At 37.5% G+C, this 18,574-nt stretch overlaps 1 protein-coding gene across 1 annotated transcript in view; it reads right to left on the bottom strand.

Moving 5' to 3' along the window:
- HELB (DNA helicase B) overlaps nt 1-18,574 on the bottom strand; it is a 30,382-nt gene that overhangs the window by 3,053 nt on the left and 8,755 nt on the right. The window contains exons 5-12 of the mRNA XM_012782410.2: nt 17,188-17,362; nt 15,226-15,367; nt 12,654-12,808; nt 10,236-10,317; nt 9,810-9,869; nt 8,429-8,642; nt 7,481-7,624; nt 3,570-4,133 (exon numbers count right to left, since the gene is read on the bottom strand). Coding sequence (XP_012637864.2) covers nt 3,570-4,133; nt 7,481-7,624; nt 8,429-8,642; nt 9,810-9,869; nt 10,236-10,317; nt 12,654-12,808; nt 15,226-15,367; nt 17,188-17,362 — 1,536 coding nt within the window. The remainder of the gene's footprint in view (nt 1-3,569; nt 4,134-7,480; nt 7,625-8,428; nt 8,643-9,809; nt 9,870-10,235; nt 10,318-12,653; nt 12,809-15,225; nt 15,368-17,187; nt 17,363-18,574) is intronic.

Here is an 18,574-nt window from a genome sequence, read left to right as displayed (position 1 = left end):
ATAAGTCTCAATGCACCCAGAAGTCTAGAATTAGGGAAACACACAAGTCCCTCATTTACCAATCCTCAAGCTGCAAACTCTTAGTTTCCTTATTTCTAGGGATTCTTGTAGATGGCACACACTTTTGGCAAACCTTATAAGAAAACTTATCCTCTTCAGTTAGAGAACTATGTGTGGCCAGGTTCAGTGGCTCACACCTGTAATCCTAGCACTTTGGGAAGCCAAGGCGGGCAGATTGCTCGAGGTCAGGAGTTCAAAACCAGCCTGAGCAAGAGCGAGACCCCGTCTCTACTATAAATAGAAACAAATTAATTGGCCAACTAATATATATAGAAAAAAATAGCAGGGCATGGTGATGCATGCCTATAGTCCCAGCTACTCAGGAGGCTGAGGCAGAAGGATTGTTTGAGCCCAGGAGTCTGAGACATGCATGTAGTCCCAGCGTCCCAGCTACTCAGGAGGCTGAGGCAGAAGGATTGCTTGAGCCCAGGAGTTTGAGGTTGCTGTGAGCTAGGCTGACGCCATGGCACTCACTCTAGCCTGGGCAACAAAGTGAGACTCTGTCTCAAAAAAAAAAAAGAGAGAACTCTGTGCAGCTGGCACTGGGCAGTGACATCAGCCCCGCTATCACTCTGTGTTCACAGAATTGCAGTACTGGCCTTGGCCAGAGTGTAAAAGCTTTGGCAGGCTCAGAACCAAGGATAGAGAAAGCTGCCATTCTCTTTGTGACATCGCATAAACCACAGTCCCCTATCCCACGTTGGTGCTAAGGAACGTAAGGCAAGAAACTTAGAAAAAGGGTCTTTCTTTGGAATTCCCTCTTTTTTCTGCTCAGGTTAAAAGCCTTATTCCAGGGCCTCTGCAAGAGAAAATAAGTTTACTTTCAGAAAAAGATGTTTTACTGACATGGAAATTCCATTTCAAAAGTTGATGTGGGATAGAGAATAAAGCTTAGACTCAGCAGTGACTCTACTACTGCGGGGATGGGCAGGTAGAAAAACTTTTTTTCCCACTATGTTCACTTTTATCACTTTTCCCACAAAACCTGTGCCTTGGCCTCTTTTCCCAATCCTGGGTGACGACACTTGGAGCCAAGCCAGAAGCCAAAGAGGCATCCTCTGGCCCAACTCTACCCGCACATAACCGAGCACTAAGTCCCATCTTCTCTACCCCTCAGCACCTCTTCTCCATGCCTGTCGCCACTACCTAATGTTAGAGCCTGATCATATTATCCAGGCTATTGAAATAATCTTTTTGCTGGGAACTCATCCCCTAACCTCTCTGAATTTCTTGTTCTCCATTGGCCTATTCCAGCCACACACGAAGATGCCTTAATGTACCCATCCAAAGGAAATAAATCAATAAATCTTTCCCTGACCACAAGTCCTCCATCCAGATACAACCCGATCTTTCTGCTGCTTTCCATAGCAACCCTCTTCCAAAACTCCTCCCCTGCTTCCTCCACCTATTCACCCCCCATTCTCTTACCAGCCCACCCTGACCAGGCTTTTGTCCTCCCCACATAACCCTGGTTTTCCCTCTGTCTCACTCACACTCTTCTGTAGTCTCCTTTCCTCATTTCTCCTCCTCTGCCAGATCTCTCGAAGATGGGAGCACCCTAGAATTCTGTCTCCAGGGCCCCTCCTCTATCTGTGGTCTCTCCTAGTCCTTTCAGGATCCCTATGTGCGAAAGACTCCCAAGTGGGCCTTTCCTACCCCCTCCCCTGAGGCTCTAACCCCCTCTACCAACTGCTGACTTACTCAACAAATCCACACACATCTCTATTAATAATTGGCACCTAAAGCACAGCGCATCACAAGAGAGCTCTTCATTTCCTCAAGCGAGTTCTCACGTCTTTCCCATCTCAGGAAATAGCAATGCTATTTCCCAAATTGCTTCAGCCAGAAATCCAGGAATCATCCTCAATTACTTTTTCTTTTACACCATCACATCTAATCAGCAAGTCATGCAGACTCCATCTCCAAAATGCATTGGGAATCCAACCATAGGTCACCGCCCTACGCGTTCACTAGGCTCTCCCCAGGACAACCCCCAGAGTGGTCTGGCTTCCACTTCACTTTCCACAGTTGCCCCTCCACAGGAGCCAGAGGGACCGTGTTTAAGCAGATATCAGATGACATCACATCCTGCTTCAAGCCTCCAGGGATTCCCACTGCAAGAATAAAATCCCAAGCCCTTCCGTGGTCCTGCCCATCTCCAGCTACACGGTCTTCCTCACTCACTAGTCACGCTGGCCGCCTTCTCCTTCCAATAAGACCACTCCCTCTCAGGTGTTGCGTTTGCTACATCCTCAGCCTGGATGCTGTTCCTCGGAGCCCCACATGCTGGCTCCTTTGCATCTTTTGGTGCCCAGCTCACATGTCACCTCCATGGTGATGTGGCCTGACCTGGCCACCATGGCCCAAGTGGCGCCTCTGCACACCTCACCCCCACTGTTCCCTATCTCATTGGCTCCTTTTATTTCTTCATAGCCTCTTGATCTAAAATTTTAATTTTCTCTCTTATTTACTGCCTGGGACCCATGAGTGGAATGTAATGTCCACAAAGCCAAGGACTTATCTACTTTCCTCCCTACAACATTTAGATCAGGGTCTTGCAGATTTTTTTTCAAATTTTTACTAAAATTTTTTTCCAAGTGTTGAATGAGGGGAGACAGAAAAAGGCATTCAAGCTGAAAATGGAAGAGAGACTAAGATTTTGGACTGTGGTTCCAGGAAGTCAATCTCTGGGAGCAAAGACACAGATTATGCAGTTAGCTCATTAACCCCTCTTCAGTGTTAGACCACTCCACAAGCCACCAAGTTATTTACATCATCCTCTGCAACCAGTGCAAGAGAACTGTGACTCACTTCTCTTTGAATTCCCAGGGCCTGGGATGTCACTACAGTTGAAATGTTGTTGGTTGAAATGTTGCTGAACGAATCCCGGTGGTGCAAAGGGAACTTTGAGAATGGGATCAGTTTTCAAAGGAAACAAGAACTGAGCCTTGGGGACTTAGAGAATGGGAAGGAGAAAAGGAGTGAGGAAATAAAGTGGAGATGACACAGTAAGGTAGGGGAAGTGCTGGATAAGGGATACATTGAAACAGGGGCCACAGTTAAAACTATTAAATGTCAAGAAAAAAGTCAAGGAGAACAAGACCTACGAAAAAGTCCCAGAAGTTGACAAGAAGGCAACTGGGAAAAGCTGTTTCAATGCAGTTGTGGGGACGAAAGTTAGATTATGGCTTGCAAAGTGGAGTAGGGGAGGGGAGTGCTGCCAAGGAAGGTATCTGGAAAGAAGGGGTAAGATGACAAAGAGGTTTCTCCTGGTCCAGTATCTCCCATCAGTCTATTGAGGCTGCCTGGAGTGACAGCCTCAAGCAGAGCGAGGAAGAGTGACAGGATCAATTGGGCAGAGAGGAGGGGAAATCTGACAGACAAGAAAACAGCTATTTTTAAGTCCTACTTAATCAGTGTGCCACTGATGGAAGTACACAGTCATGTAAAGCACATTGAAGTTAGTAATATTTAAATAAAAGTTGAACATATGCAAACATCACTCCTACCATAAGTATTTTGCTTGGACTTTCATCATCATTCACATCACTGGTTCTTTTGGATCCTCGTAATTTTAATAAATCCTCATCCATATCCACCTCATCAGATGCCAATGATTGCCATCTTCCAGCAAAAGCGTGTGCCCTGTCATCGAATGAAGAGGCCTTGCTCCTGGTGACGTTGTTTGTTGCCATTTCAGCCATGATTCCAGGGAACGGTGATGCTGACAGTGGGCTGGGTCCTGCACCGATGCCATTTGTCGCCACTTCGCCCTTGACTGTGGGGAGTGGTGACGCCAATGGTGTGCTGGGTCCTCCACTGTCTCCAGCACTCTTCGACGGGGACGGGAAATCTGCTGGAGGTGCACAGCTAAGGGAGAGACTGTTTTGCAAGAAATGTTTCAGACGAGTTTTTCTGGGGAAATTGTTTTTCCTGATGGCATTCCGGAGCTGAGACTCTTCTGCAATCACATACACTCGGCAGCGGCCCCTGGTCACCGCAGTATAGACGTGCTGCCAGTGCTGGCGGCCCGCCTTCCCCACCACGTAGACGACTGATTGCTCCTCAGACCCCTGGGAGGCAATAACACGGTGTGAGGGCTTAATGCCACGGAATGGCTTCGGACAGTTTATAAAGGAGGAAAAGAGACAAGTGCTTTCAAGCACCTCCTACCTGGCCAGAGTAGTCTTCTAAGTCCATCTCATGGGTTCCATATTATTCATTATCCAAGAACTCACGTTTCCTAAATATGCTGCTAGGTTCAGTTCTCACAGGTTCACGACTGGCTGGCAGAAACCCAGCAACAAACTTTAAAGCCTGCATGCAGTGCTAAATCTTCCCTAATAAAAGACTGTGAAACAACTGCATGGGCTTTATGTGAAAATGTGCTATCCCGCTGTTACTTATAATGGCAAAAAATGGATGCCTTACATAGCCAATAATAGGAGAATAGATAAACACACACACACACACACACACACACGCTTGATACATTAATACTATTTTGCAAACATCAAAAATGCTTTAAAATATAAGAAAACTTTAAAAATTGGATACATATATATAAAGAATGGTCACAACTATATAACAAAATAAAATTACTCTTATCCAACAAAAGCATGTCAAAAAAAGAACATGAATATGTAACACAAAACAAAAAAAATCACAAGAAAAGAACGAAAATGCTACCAAAATTCTTTAATGAGTCTGTCTCCAAATGGAGAGTCTTTCAAATTCCATATTTTATATACCCAGCACAGCTCAATCTGGATGTTAAATTTTCATCAGAAACACTTAACCTATATTTAGAGTTCATAAAATTTATACTTGAGAAAGGAGATTCATATATCCAAGTTGTTCCAAACATACTTAACATGTTTTCCAATGACTGAATCTTAGTATTTAAATTAAAATTCTGTTCCTCAATCACTCTAGCCACATTTCCAGTGCTCAATAGCCATGTGTGGCTAGTGGCTACCATATTGGATTATAGGCTTTCAAAGGCCCTAGAAGGTGACCTGGGCCCCCATCCTCCTGCCCCCTTACCTTAGTATTATAGTACTTCTCCTACCTCATCTCCTGCCACCCTCCCACAGTGGACTCCTTCCTTCAAATATGTCAGACACACTCCCATCTTAGACCCCTGGCCTTGGCAATTCCTTCTCTCTAGAATGCTCCTCTCCCAGACATCCATACGGTTAACTTCTTTACCTCCTTTGAAGGAGGTCTTTGGTCAAATGCCATCTTCTCAATTAGGCTTACACTGACATTCTATTTAAAATCACAATTGCACCCACCTTCGCCCCTTTTCCATAGCATTTACCATCTTCTAACATCATAGCTGTTTTTTTATGACTGTGTCTGTCTCTATTGCCTTCCCCACCAAATGTAATGTCCTTTTCACAGACTGACCTATACCAAGTACCAAGAACAGAATTTGACTCAATAGATATTTGCTGAACTAAATTGAACTTGGAAGAAACAAAATGTGCTGATGTAAGATAACAATCACAAAAGTCCTCAGAGCTAAGAGACGCTATTTCAACCACAAAATAAGAACTAGATTCAATGAAAGATATCTACTCCAAGCTCAACCCAATAATAATAAAGACTCTTTCACTTTTCATCTGTTCATACAGAAAAACTAGATTAAAAATTTGAGGAAATCTCTTAGAAAATAGAGCAAAATGATAATGAGATAAAAATTAGGACAGTTTGATAAGAAATTCAGGTAACCAGTTCTGGAAGTCTAATATCCACATGTAGTAGAAATTCTAGAAAGACAGAACAGAGAAAACCGAGGACAAGAAACCTTAAAGAAATTATTAAAGAAAATTTACCAAAACTGAAGTACATGAGTTTCCAGAATTAGAGAACCCCATCAGAAAGATCCCTGGGAGAAATCTCTCCAGGATCTCACAGCCAGGAATATTGCACTTCTAACAGCTGGTGTGTTTTATTCAATAGGCACAATCAACTGACTGCTTCTCTTTTTACTTTGGGAACTTTGGCTTCAAGGGAACTAAAAGCCAAATCTGAATCTACCTATCAAGCAAACAGGAAAGCATGCACATGCACCTTCAAACCACCCCTGGCATGAACTGTTTTACCATCTTTACCTTTATTTTCCTCTTGACATCATTTCTTTATCTTTTTAAAAAATCATACTGAATGATGGGAACTTTTTATAAGCCATTTCAAATTCTTTTCAGAAGTGGCATGAGGTAAGTTAATAAATAAAACCCTATCCACTTAAAAAAAAAAAAAACAAACAAAACTCTATTCCAATTAATATTTGCTGACTAGTGAAAAGATGGGCTGACTTAAATTTTTCTACATAAAAATGAAGGTTGATACAGTCTCCCTGTTAAGGCAACTTAACAGCAGCAGAGAAGGAAGCTCAAAACAGTAAGACAAATAAGAGAGCCTCCAATAACTTATGAGAATTCAAAAATATTAAAATAGAAAGCTTAAAAGCAAGTTGCACTAAATGCAGCATGCTACCCTGGAACAGAAAAAGGACATCAGTGGAAAAACTGATGAAATTCAAATATGGTGTGTAGTTTAGTTGGCAGTATTATAGCAATAGTAATTTCTTAGTTTTGACAAATATATCACGGTTACATAAAATGCTAACTTTAAGGAAAGCTGAGTGAAGGGTATATGGGAACACTCTGTACTATCCTTCCAACTCTTGTGTAAATCTAATACTATTCCCAAATAAGTGTAAAATTAAAAGAAGAAAGTGGCTGCCTCACAAAGGTGGAGGGAGGGGAAACATTTGTCAAAACTCATCCAACTTTATAATTAAACTGTGTATGCAAATTACACCCCAGTAAAGTTGATTAGGCCAAAAAGAAAAGCAAGTTGCAGACATAGAAACATGACAATACCATATGTAAACCTTGGTAACACAGAAAACAATTACCTATTTTATTTCTGCATGAATAGGAATGAAACATACCAAACTCAGGGCAGAAGTCACTTAGGAGGAAGGGGAGAGGCAGGCTCAGGACTAGGATCAGGCACAAAATTTAAGGGGATGCCAAGAAACTCGGCAATCCAGATGAATAATATTTTAATGTAATATCTTTCAAAATCAAAATTAAGGTACAAAAAGATCCAGGATGAACAAAATATCAAAATTTTAGATAAAAACAAGATTAATACAGTGTCATGCCAAGCCATACTGGAGACTGAGACATGTAGGGGAAGACCTAAAGGATGAGACTTTAACCATATCTTAGTTCCTGAAGCAAAAAAGAGCTGAAGGCTAGTATCTGTATAGCATTTTCTATACTTCTATGCATTCTGTTTCATAACTAAAAAAATAAAAGCAACAAAAATTATAAAGAAAACAATGCAGGGTACTCTGTGGCTTGGTAAGTATTCAAATAGCTTTATAAAAGTCCACTCTTACCTGAAAGGTGTGAATAGTCCTTGCCCATGCATGTTTTATGCGACAACATTTCATTAGTTTCTTAAAATCCACAGTTACTTCCAAACCAGCCATATTACTAATGGTCAAAAATCTTCTTGTTCCAAAAGTTACATCAGTCACATCCTGTCACCAAAATAAAGAATTATTTTGTATGTCTTCAAATATGCACATAGAAAAGATGTTCTATCTTTGGGTTGAACATAAAATATAAGCATGTTCTAAGTAAAATAGCATGTATATTCATTACAATTAAGAATTTCAAAAGGCTTAAAATCAAAACTTGAGCACAAACAATATATCCACATCCAAATATTTGAATAAACACAAATAGAAGTTTTCAGTCCTGGAAACTTAACTTCAGTTTGACTCTGTGAACAGAGTCTATGTTCTTCCTTATTTTGAAATCTATTTCATTTCTTATAGTGACTACATAAGTCTGTAAAGACTCTTTAAAAAGTTTGCTTTTCTTCACAGCTTTCAAATATTGTAAGTTTAGGAAGGCGTCTACACAATCAGAACAAATAACAAGGCAACCACTCTATAGTATCTATATTTAAGCAGCAACCAAGGAAATGATGCCTTTTAAAATATGGGTCTCACTTGTGCCTTGTTTTTTGTTACTCAAATATTTCAATTTTCTTAAAAATATGTTCCTTTACAAAGTCTTCCAGAAAATAAGAAGGGGCACTTCCCAACTCATTTTATGAAGCTGGCATTGTTCTGATACCAAAACCAGACAAGATATCACTAGAAAACTATAAACCAATATCCCTCATAAATATAGATGCAAAAATCCTTAACAAAAAATTACAGAACAAGAATATCAACTCTCATATAATTAGATTCTGAATCCACCATAGCACAATTAAAAAACCCAACTATATATCTCTAATCGGTAAAAAGGTATTATTTTCTGTTTTCACTTACATTTGTAATGAAAAATATTTCTCCATTGCACAGTCGAATATTACTTTCAAAGTCATGCTTATTTTTAGAAAAATCACGAGGAGTATGACTGGCATCTAGATCACTGTCTTGCTGACTTGCAGAGGTATTTTCAGGCAGTAAATCCGAGAGGTACGCATTTTTGGTACAACAAATTTTATCACCAATTCCAAATATAAGTCTGTTCTGATGGTCTCTGGGTTGGAAAACACATAATCAAAGTTAGGAAAATTTCAATTTCATTTGTTTAAACATTAACTCCCATTCAGATGTGATCCAATTACCAAAATGATTTCTACACTCTCTGTACATCACTTTCATTCTCTAGTGGTCAGCAAGAAATCAGGCTCCCATAGCTGTCATCTGACTATTCACACACACTCTCTGCATCTCCTCAAACCCAATGACACATCACAGCCAAATACTTTCAAGTTAGAAATTTTGGCATAAATGCTAATGTCTCTCCTTCCCTCTATATTCTAAATTACCAAAAATCTCACTGATTCTTCCACTAAAATCCATCCTTCCTCTCCAATCTCTCCTATTACTACCCTATTTCGGGTCCTACAACATATTTCTGTTGTAATGATTATGACACTGTATCAGAATAACAGCAGCAAATGGATAAATGGTGGTGATACGCCAGTTACCGTGGTAAGTGCTTGATTATTTCATCTCATACTTACTACACCTCTGTAAGGGAAATTCTGTATAAGTGTCCTCTTTCACATACCTGGGAAGGGGAAGTTACCTGGAGAAGCTACCAGTTACCACTAGGATGCTGAGTGCACAGCCTCAGGCCCATGCTTCCTAGCTCTTTGTCAACCTCCCTCCAGATTTTTGGGTGTCTTCCCTCAGCAGACAGGAGCTCCTCCTGTACCCTGTACATCTCTACGATCTCAACACTTGACAAAGAGTAGGTATAGTTAAACTCAAGAGAAATGAGTAAATTTCTCCTGTGTATGAACACAGTGGCTTTTCTACACTCACAAGTCTCTGATGTACACTCACTAAGGTGCTCTCTGCAGGCATCCTATTGCTAAGATTCTTAGAAGCACTAAACATATATTATAATTTTAAAATTTGCCTGAACTCCCCACACTCATCTTGGACAAGCTGTGGGTTGCCAACCTGGAAATCATAAGGAAAATTTCATTCCTTAGTTTTCTTCTTAATACACTCACTACCAAAAAGTCAATTCCTATGGATATATATTATATTTAATTGAAGAGATTATTATATTTCACAAATGAGGGGAAAAATATTTTTAAATATGTGGCTGTGATAAATGTCAAAGCAAACAAAAGAACAGCAAATCAAGAAAGGACTGTCCTCAAAAGTTTCAGTTCTTGAAGACACTCACTTGATTAGGTGGCCTGTGTAGTGCTTGCAGCAGCAGTCGTTGATGAGATCACAGTCTTGCCTGAAACACATGAAAGGGCAAGGGTCACCTTAATGGCATCTGTTATGTGCTTATTTATCTTATCAACAATTATGACATACCAGATTCTCTAAAAAGTTTCCAGAACGTTCTCTAGGAAAAAGGATTTTTATCTTAACATAAACTTTTATTCCATGAAGATTTCCTATGACTTTTCTAAAGACAATATTTGATAGAAAAAGCCCTATTTAGAAAGTATCCTTTGCCACGTCTAAAAAAATACCCCAAAATAAGAGGATTAACAGTGATGAAATAGGAGAGTCTCCCATCCAAACAGAACCCAAACATTAGTAAATTATGAGAGTAAAAGCTAGATTAAAAACGTTAAAAAATCGTTAACTGCTTTACCTTCTAAATGCAATAAATTGTGATGTTTTTGCATCTTGCAAGTCATTTTCTTGCAGTAAAGTTTTAACCGCAGAATATAAATCTGATAATTCAAGAGAAAAAAGTTAACACAGAAAATCATTCAATTATAACACTTTCTATGGAGAAACTATTAATAATTCAGAATTTCTCCTAAGGGGAACCAAGAAAACAAATGACATGCAAGTTCACCACGGAAATGTCAATGTCATTCCCTACATCAGCCAGAGCAGTAGGAAAGGGAATGGAAGGAAGAGTTTCAGACATCCACTTTCAGCAGAGAGGACAACCCTGGCCAGGAGGGCTCCTAATTTGTAACACACTCACTGTGTGTTCACTGATGGTCAGTTTCTGAATGCTGAATTTAAGCAATGAGCAAGAGTATAAAATTGTGTAGCAGAATTACTAATTAATGTAAAACTTCCTGTTTCGAGGTCCTGTGGTAATAGCAGTAATGAGTGAGAATTTGAGAATTTATATGCTTTATGTTATCTCACTTAACTTAGTATCCACAACACCCACATGAGGAAGGTATTATAGCCAGAGCTCTTATTTAGCTAGGACGTACCAATATAAAATACCGCTGTATTAGCTGGAAAATAGCCACTCCCGTAACACTACAATGCTCCACTCACTACCCCAACCACCTTTCTATCTCTCCAGACCTCCCCACAATTCAGCAACTAAAAGGTTGACCCTGGCACAGTGGGAGACATCCATTCCAACCCAAGGGTGCTCATGTCCCCCCAGCTATTAAGTAATGTGACCTCTAATGACATCTGTATTATGAATGTGAAAACTTAGGCTCATGGAAATATAAGTCATTCCCAAATGGGACAGGGTAGCCTGCCTCCCATTTTTAGAGCCTAGATGATTATAACTTGTCCCTTCATACTGGAATGCTGAGAAGCAGGCTTCCTCTAGTCTCTCCTGGTAATAGTATAAAAGGGCAAACATTTCTCAGGAGAGAAAGAAGATATAAAAATCAGGGTAAGAACATTCTAGAATTTTGTTTGCTTCCCTAGTAGCAGATGAATCATGGGGGAATGAAAAGGCCCAGGCCTTGTGATGCCCTACTCCAGAAAAACTAAATTAGCTGTTTACTGAGCCCTTCATTTTTCAGATAAAGGGGAATTATCACCAGAAAATGGCCAACCCCTGGTCTGCAAGAGCAGGGATTTTCAGAGTTCTCCCAGTATATTATTTCCTTTTATAGGTACAGGATCTTACTGTTCTATACCTTGCTTTTTTCGCCCTCTCTACATCTTATAGATCAATATATATATTGTATTTTATTGATCCTAAGAGATACATTTTTTCACATTTTAGTATCTCTGAAATTCTAGTGCAGATATGAATACTGTCTTAAGTCTTTGTACTTTGTGATAACGGGTATAATTTACTCAACAATTTGTGTGTGTGTGAGACAAAAAAAGGAGAAAAGGTGTACAGATAAAGTTGTATGTCACTTAATTTCACATATGCAGTGAAAGTAGATAAGTGGGAAACTTATATAAAGATAAATATTGTATTGTACACTCTTGGCAACTACAATAAATCCTCAGTAATAATCATTTAAATCTTACTAAATCAATTTTGAGTAAATCATTACATTATTTTTTTTTTAAAGTTTGCAAAGTCAGTTTATAATGCAAGTAAAGATCAAGGGAGGTTCCGTCTATTTAAAAAATGCATTTGCAACAGCTGATTTCATAATATCTATTAATCACAAAAAACTAACATTTCTATGGTGCCTCATAACTGATAAATGTCTTTAAGACTCACCACAGCTTTACAGACAGTGGTGCTATTAAATATGATTCCCATTTTACAGATAGTTAAGTGGACATGACATGGGTCATACACATGTTCTTTCTCACCCCTGTCACATTGTCATCCTAACACCCATAATTAGAAGCAATGTTTGTTCATTTTATAAAACAGAACTATTAGGAACTAAACCTGGCAGCAGTTTGACAGCTATAACTATTGTTCTACAGCAAAATAAAACTATTTGTTTTTATTAGTATTAAGTATTTGTACTTAAAATAAAAGTATTTGCTTTTCAAGCTGCTCTAAAAGAAAAACTTCATTAATTAAGCCTTGCTTTCTCCTGAATGAACTTGGATTACTGGAGTTTTGTTTTATTTTAAATGAAATCATCTACATCGATTTATTCATTCAACAAATATTTACTGAGCACTTACTATGTGTCAAAAGCTTACTTCTTAACAAAAATCTAGTATATTCTGCTTTGGATGATTAATAAGTTAATTTATTGCCTCATTTTTTATTAGTGATATCTTTATCATCAAAGAGAAGTATAACTAGTCATTTAATAACTATATTAAAACTGAAATACTTATATTTAACCCTCATATCCTACAATTTCATACTTACAAGACTGATGATTATTTTTAGATGACTGAGAACTGGCATCTTCTTCTGGGAGTCTGACAAAAATAAATGTCTTATCTTGAATTGAAATGGGGAGTGTTAGATTTTCAGAGATATTTAGTTCTGCATCAAATTTTGGAAACCGGCGCCTTGAGATTCTTAAATAAAGATAAAATACATAGACAAAGAGCATTATAATCTAAAAATGTGTGTTCATATATGATCAGAATTTATGTCCTTATAATACTTAATACCTGTTAATAGATAATAATAAATAGGGAGAAAGGCCACCCAGATATACATTTTAAATAGTAAATGAGTTTTAATAGAAGACCATGTAGTTACTGTACTACATTTTAGCAATTGGTCTCCAACCCCTAACAAACTAAAAGCATCCAAAAAAATTATCAGAGGACTTACTGAGCACCATTCTTAGAACTTGACTGACTTATCTCCAGACCACAAAAGAACTATACATGAAAGGTAAGGCCCTTATTTCTCAGGTGAGCAATGTGAGGCTTAATCAGGCACAATGGGTTGCCCAAGGCCACAGAGATAGATGCAGGAGAACTGGAAAGCAAATCTAGGCCCATTTGCCTCCATATCCCTTTCTATTTGAATTAATTTGGACTCCTTGGGGCCTTTTCCATCCATTTACACCATACTCTTCTTTCTTCTGTGTATATTGCACATATGCTCCCATTTTCCCAACTGAACCGAGTGTCTATTCCCTCCTCATCTTTCCTTCATTCTTATATTTTCCAAGACCACAAGTCACACTAGAAAACAGAGTACGGTACAGGTGGCTTGTCATAACAGAGCCTCTCCTTGGTTATTTGGAAGAAGAGAAGACTGATTCCCCAAGCAGATCTAACAGCAGCCGGGTGATCAGAGGTGGGGAAATCCTACTGTGTCATCTTCAACTTTTCTCAAACAAGACTTGAAAGGGAGGAAAGAAGAAGGAAAAGGCTGTCCTTAGTATAAATAGTACAGATTTAATTGGAGTCTTAAGAATCATCGGGTATTTCTCTGTTTCGCTTTGTAGCCAGGACATACAGCATCCTTCTATCTCTAGGAGCTTTTCCCTGGTATATCACAGGGATCCTTCACAGTCAATAAATATTTGGGGAAGATGATTAAGAAGAAATGATGAAAGGAGCACAGCACAAACCAAATGATATTGAAAGAGCTACTTTAAAAAATTTCTGTGTTTCAGATAAAATTGAGTTCTAAGAAATCTAATGTACTATAGATTCTTCCAAGTTTTTTGGCCTTTAGAATTAGGTGGCCTTTTAGAGAGAAGCAGAAGGATTTCAGGAAAAGAATATTACACATCCAACTCCATTATTTTTCTTAATATCTTAATATGAACTCACATTGTCTACCCTATTCCTGTTAATTTCACTTCTACTCCCACTATCCTGTCCAGGGTAGACAAGGGGATAGAGAAAGTAGGTTCTGAATGTTCTATTAATAATAGTTTCTGCTGACATTCAACCAAGGAGATATTCAAGCAACAAAAACAATACTTAAAAAAGAGTAAAAAACAAAGATAAATTTTGGTCCATTGGCTAAAACATCCTCTTAGTAGTCCAAGGTTCCATCACATCTATAGATTTTAATACAATCACATCACTTAATGCTAATGACAGGGATATATTCTGAGAATGTATCATTAGGATATTTCATTATGTGAACGTGATAGAGCATACTTACACAAATGTACACGGTATAGCCTACTACACACCTCAACTATATGGTATACAGCCTATTGCTCTTGTCTAGAAACCTGTACAGCATGCTACTATACTGAATACTGTAGGCAACTGTAACACAATGGTAATTATTTGTGTATGTAAACATATCTAAACATAGAAAAGGCATAGTAAAATTATGGTATTGTAATGTTATGGGCCTACCGTCATAGATATCATCTGTTGTTGACCAAAATGTCATTATGTGGCACATGACTGTATTAAAGTAAATGTCATGAAATAGTAATAATTGTGATTTTCTGATATATGGATTATGGAGAAACCAAATGCCTAAGCCCACAGAGGATCACTCCAAAGGCTTATGCAAAGATGAAGGAAAGAAAAAGATTCTTTTTAAGTGGAAGTAATATGCCATGGGTGCCTCCAGAATTCATCTAGGAGTGAAATACCACATTATATGTTTTTGCTTTGGTATTTCCTCCACAAAAATTAGGGGAAATTTCTTCCCCAATTCTCCTTTGAACTCAAATGAACTCATTTCCAAGTCTCTGTTCCCTTTGGGTTTATTCATCTCTAAGCTTAATGCAACTTTAATTCATATATACATTTTTAAAATAAGGAAAACATATCCATTCTTAAATTTTAGTAATAGGCTTATGTTGGACTAGTAATGAAAACATTAACTTTGTTTTTCTAACTATGGGGCAAATGGTATACAGCTAAAGGATAGAAGAAGTTTACTAAAAGGTATAGTATTAATAAATCTATTACACTAAATCATTCTAATTCAAAAGTCAATTTTTTAAACTTTTATTCTTAATACAAAAGAAAGAAAATGCAAAATCTTAGTTATATTATACCTTGTAGCATTGTCCACAATTAGCTGAGATTCTGCTCTATGGTTTGTCTTTAGCTCAACAGCACAATTTCTTGACTTAAGAGTCTCAAAAAGATCTTTCAGCAAGTTACCAGGCTCAATACTGGGTAACTGTCTAATATCACCTAAAAGGGAAAAAAAAAAATAGATACAGTACATTTCGGGTAACCAGGATTTTAAAATTTAGAAAGCATTTTTATTTCTCCCCACTGATATAATTATAAGATTACTTATATGATTACAAAGACTTCTCCTGAGGAAAAAAAAAAAAAACAAAAAATCTTTGTTTAAAATTATTTAAGAATGTCTTTAAGCCTGGCGCGGTAGCTGACGCCTCTAATCCTAGCACTCTGGGAGGCTGAGGCAGGAGGATCGCTCTCAAAGTCAGGAGATCAAGACCAGCCTGAGCAAAAACAAAACTGCGTCTCTACTAAAAATAGAAAGAAATTAGCTGGACCACTAAAAATACACAGAAAAAATTAGCCGGGCATGGTGGTGCCTGCCTGTAGTCCCAGTTACTTGGGAGGATGAGACAGAAGGATTGCTTGAGCCCAGCAGTTAGAGATTGCTATGAGCTAGGCTGATGCCACAGCACTCTAGCCTAGGCAACAGACTGAGACTTTGTCTCAAAAAAAAAAAAAAAAAAAAGACAAATGTCTTTAAAAATATTTAACAAAAAACATTTAAATTAACAGTATAAGATATAAAAAATACGAATAACATAATAAAGTAACAAAATTTAAGTTGGACTTCTTTCATACCTATAACCACAAGAAAACTGTGCAGGGGCCAACTTGCAAAAAAATAAACAGGCCTTGGAAATCTAGTATTTAGTCATTTTTTCAATTCTGCTCAAAGTCTTACTGAACATGGGAGAATCTATGGTCTCAAATACATAAAATAAATGTATAAATATAAAATAAACTAAATGCATTCGATAACAAATTTTGGTAATCTAATGATAATGTTCTCTGCTCTATTAAAAATCTTTTTTTTTGGGCCGGGCTCGGTGGCTCACACCTGTAATCCTAGCACTCTAGGAGGCCCAGGCGAGCGGATTGCTTGAGGTCAGGAGTTCAAAACCAGCCTGAACAAGAGTGAAATCTTGTCTCTACTATAAATAGAACGAAATTAATTGGCCAACTAAAAATATATAGAAAAAATTAGCCGGACATGGTGGTGCATGCCTGTAGTCCTAGCTACTTAGGAGGCTGAGACAGAAGGACTGCTTGAGCCCAGGAGTTTGAGGTTGCTGTGAGCTAGGCTGACACCACGGCACTCTAACCCGGGGAACAAAGTGAGACTCTGTCTCAAAAAAAATTTTAAAAATCTTTTTTTTGGCTTGAAACAAACAAACCTAGAGATAAGAAAAATATGTACTGGGTGGAAATAAGGAGAATGCTTAAGCCATTAATAGAACTAACTGCATATAAAATATCCTCAAATATCTAAAAAACTATTTAAATACAATTTGATTCTCAAATTACAGTTTTTTACCATTAAATCATACAGTCTACAGATCACTACTACTATTACCCAACAGAACCTAACTGAATCTCATCAGGATTTAAAGGACTTAAGAGGCTGATGAGGTCTAATTTGAGTTATATTAGCTTAGCATTATAAAATAACTTTTAAGTGGTTTATAATTCAGCCTTTTTACTATTTCCTGATTTACTTTGAGTCTGTGACATTTTTACTATTTTAATAGCCATCATTTAGGTGATTAGCAGTAATCCTTCATATCCTAGCCTGCTAATTTCCTGGCCAAAACAAAGAACTACTCGAGCTGATTAGGAGAATGGTCAGTTTTAACTAGGTGTAGATTTGGTATGCATTCTGAGAAATGATTTTCCACCTTTAGGAAATGATACAGTAAAATGATACCAACTAACCACAATATTTTGACCTAAATTTTAGAATTTAAAACAATATTTTAACTTACCAAGGATAATAAGCTTTTTAAGTTTGGAGTGCTCACATAATAAATTTAAAACAGATCTGAAGATTCCTACGGATACCAAACTCCCTTCATCCACAACCAGAACTCTAACCGAAGCAAACTTCCATGGCCTGTCCTTGGTCATCTTATTTTTCCATACATAGAAGCTATAATTGACCTACAAGCAAAGTATGGCATTTCTAAAGTCAGGTTATAACATTTACAAAAATAAATTAACAGCAAGTTATTTTAAAACAAAATTCTTAATTTGGGGGGAAGGAGAGAAACATAAGGAAAAGGCTAAAGAAACAGAACACAAAAGTTATAGAGATGAATATTCAAAAAAAGACACATTAAATAGATCTAAAAACAAAAAATTATCAAATAGTTTTTAAAAATGCCTCCTAATGAGTAGTGTGTTTAATTTAATAAGTTTCACACATTCCACTATTCCACTGCAAAAATCTCAACACTTCTCTCGTCACTCGGGACCAGAGAAAGCTCCCTATTCTTTTCCATTCCCAAATAAACATTCTCTTGGCCTTCTGAGATACCCAACTTAAGCCCTCCTCTTCTCCTAACTATATTATTCCATTCTGGAAATAAAGTGCTTTTTTTTTCAACATAATTATAAAAATACTACTTTTCCTTTCAAGTATTCTAAGCTTCCTCACCACCTACTCAACAACAATTAAACAGCAAAACTACTTGTTACAAAGGTGATATTATTTTTAAAATACAGCTAAGAAAAAAAATTGGTTATGAAATTGCAACCAGAGAATATTCAACATTTTAGTGTATATCCTTCGAGAAACAGTTCTCTGTTATAAATGTGGATATTAAAGGTTGAGTATTCCTAATCTGAAAATTTGAAATCTAGGATGCTCCAAAATCCTTAACCTTTTGAGTGCCAACATAATGCTCAAAGGAAAAGCTCATTGGAGCATTTCAGATTTCGGATTTTCAACCTGTATGTATATACAGATTTTTTAAATGGTATCATATCATTATTTAATTTTTCTACCAAAACTAGATTCAACATGTCTATTAAGTAAAGCCTTCATATTTCCCACCCAAAAGTATCAATTCCTTTCAACAAAATCCTCATTCCCTCAGGGCCATGTCTTGTAATAGTATATTTGGAATTACCTCTGATTGTTGCCTTATTTAATACATTCAATAGTTATCTTAGAAATGCCTAATTGACACTTTCCACTATATTTCCAGTGTTACCAGCTTCATACAGGCCCCATCTATGAGCAGTTTGAGGACTCCAATAGTTTTGTAGCCAGGTTCCCCTATACACTAGCTCAAGATGGGACTGACAAATAAAATATGGGACACCCAGGAAATTTAAACTTCAAACACACAATAAAAGGCTTTTTAGTAT

The sequence above is a fragment of the Microcebus murinus genome, chromosome 10 (genome assembly GCF_040939455.1).
Source record: "Microcebus murinus isolate Inina chromosome 10, M.murinus_Inina_mat1.0, whole genome shotgun sequence".
Classification (NCBI taxonomy): domain Eukaryota; kingdom Metazoa; phylum Chordata; class Mammalia; order Primates; family Cheirogaleidae; genus Microcebus; species Microcebus murinus.
Note: the sequence above shows the minus strand (reverse complement) of the source record. Positions and strands in the feature narration are given on the sequence as shown.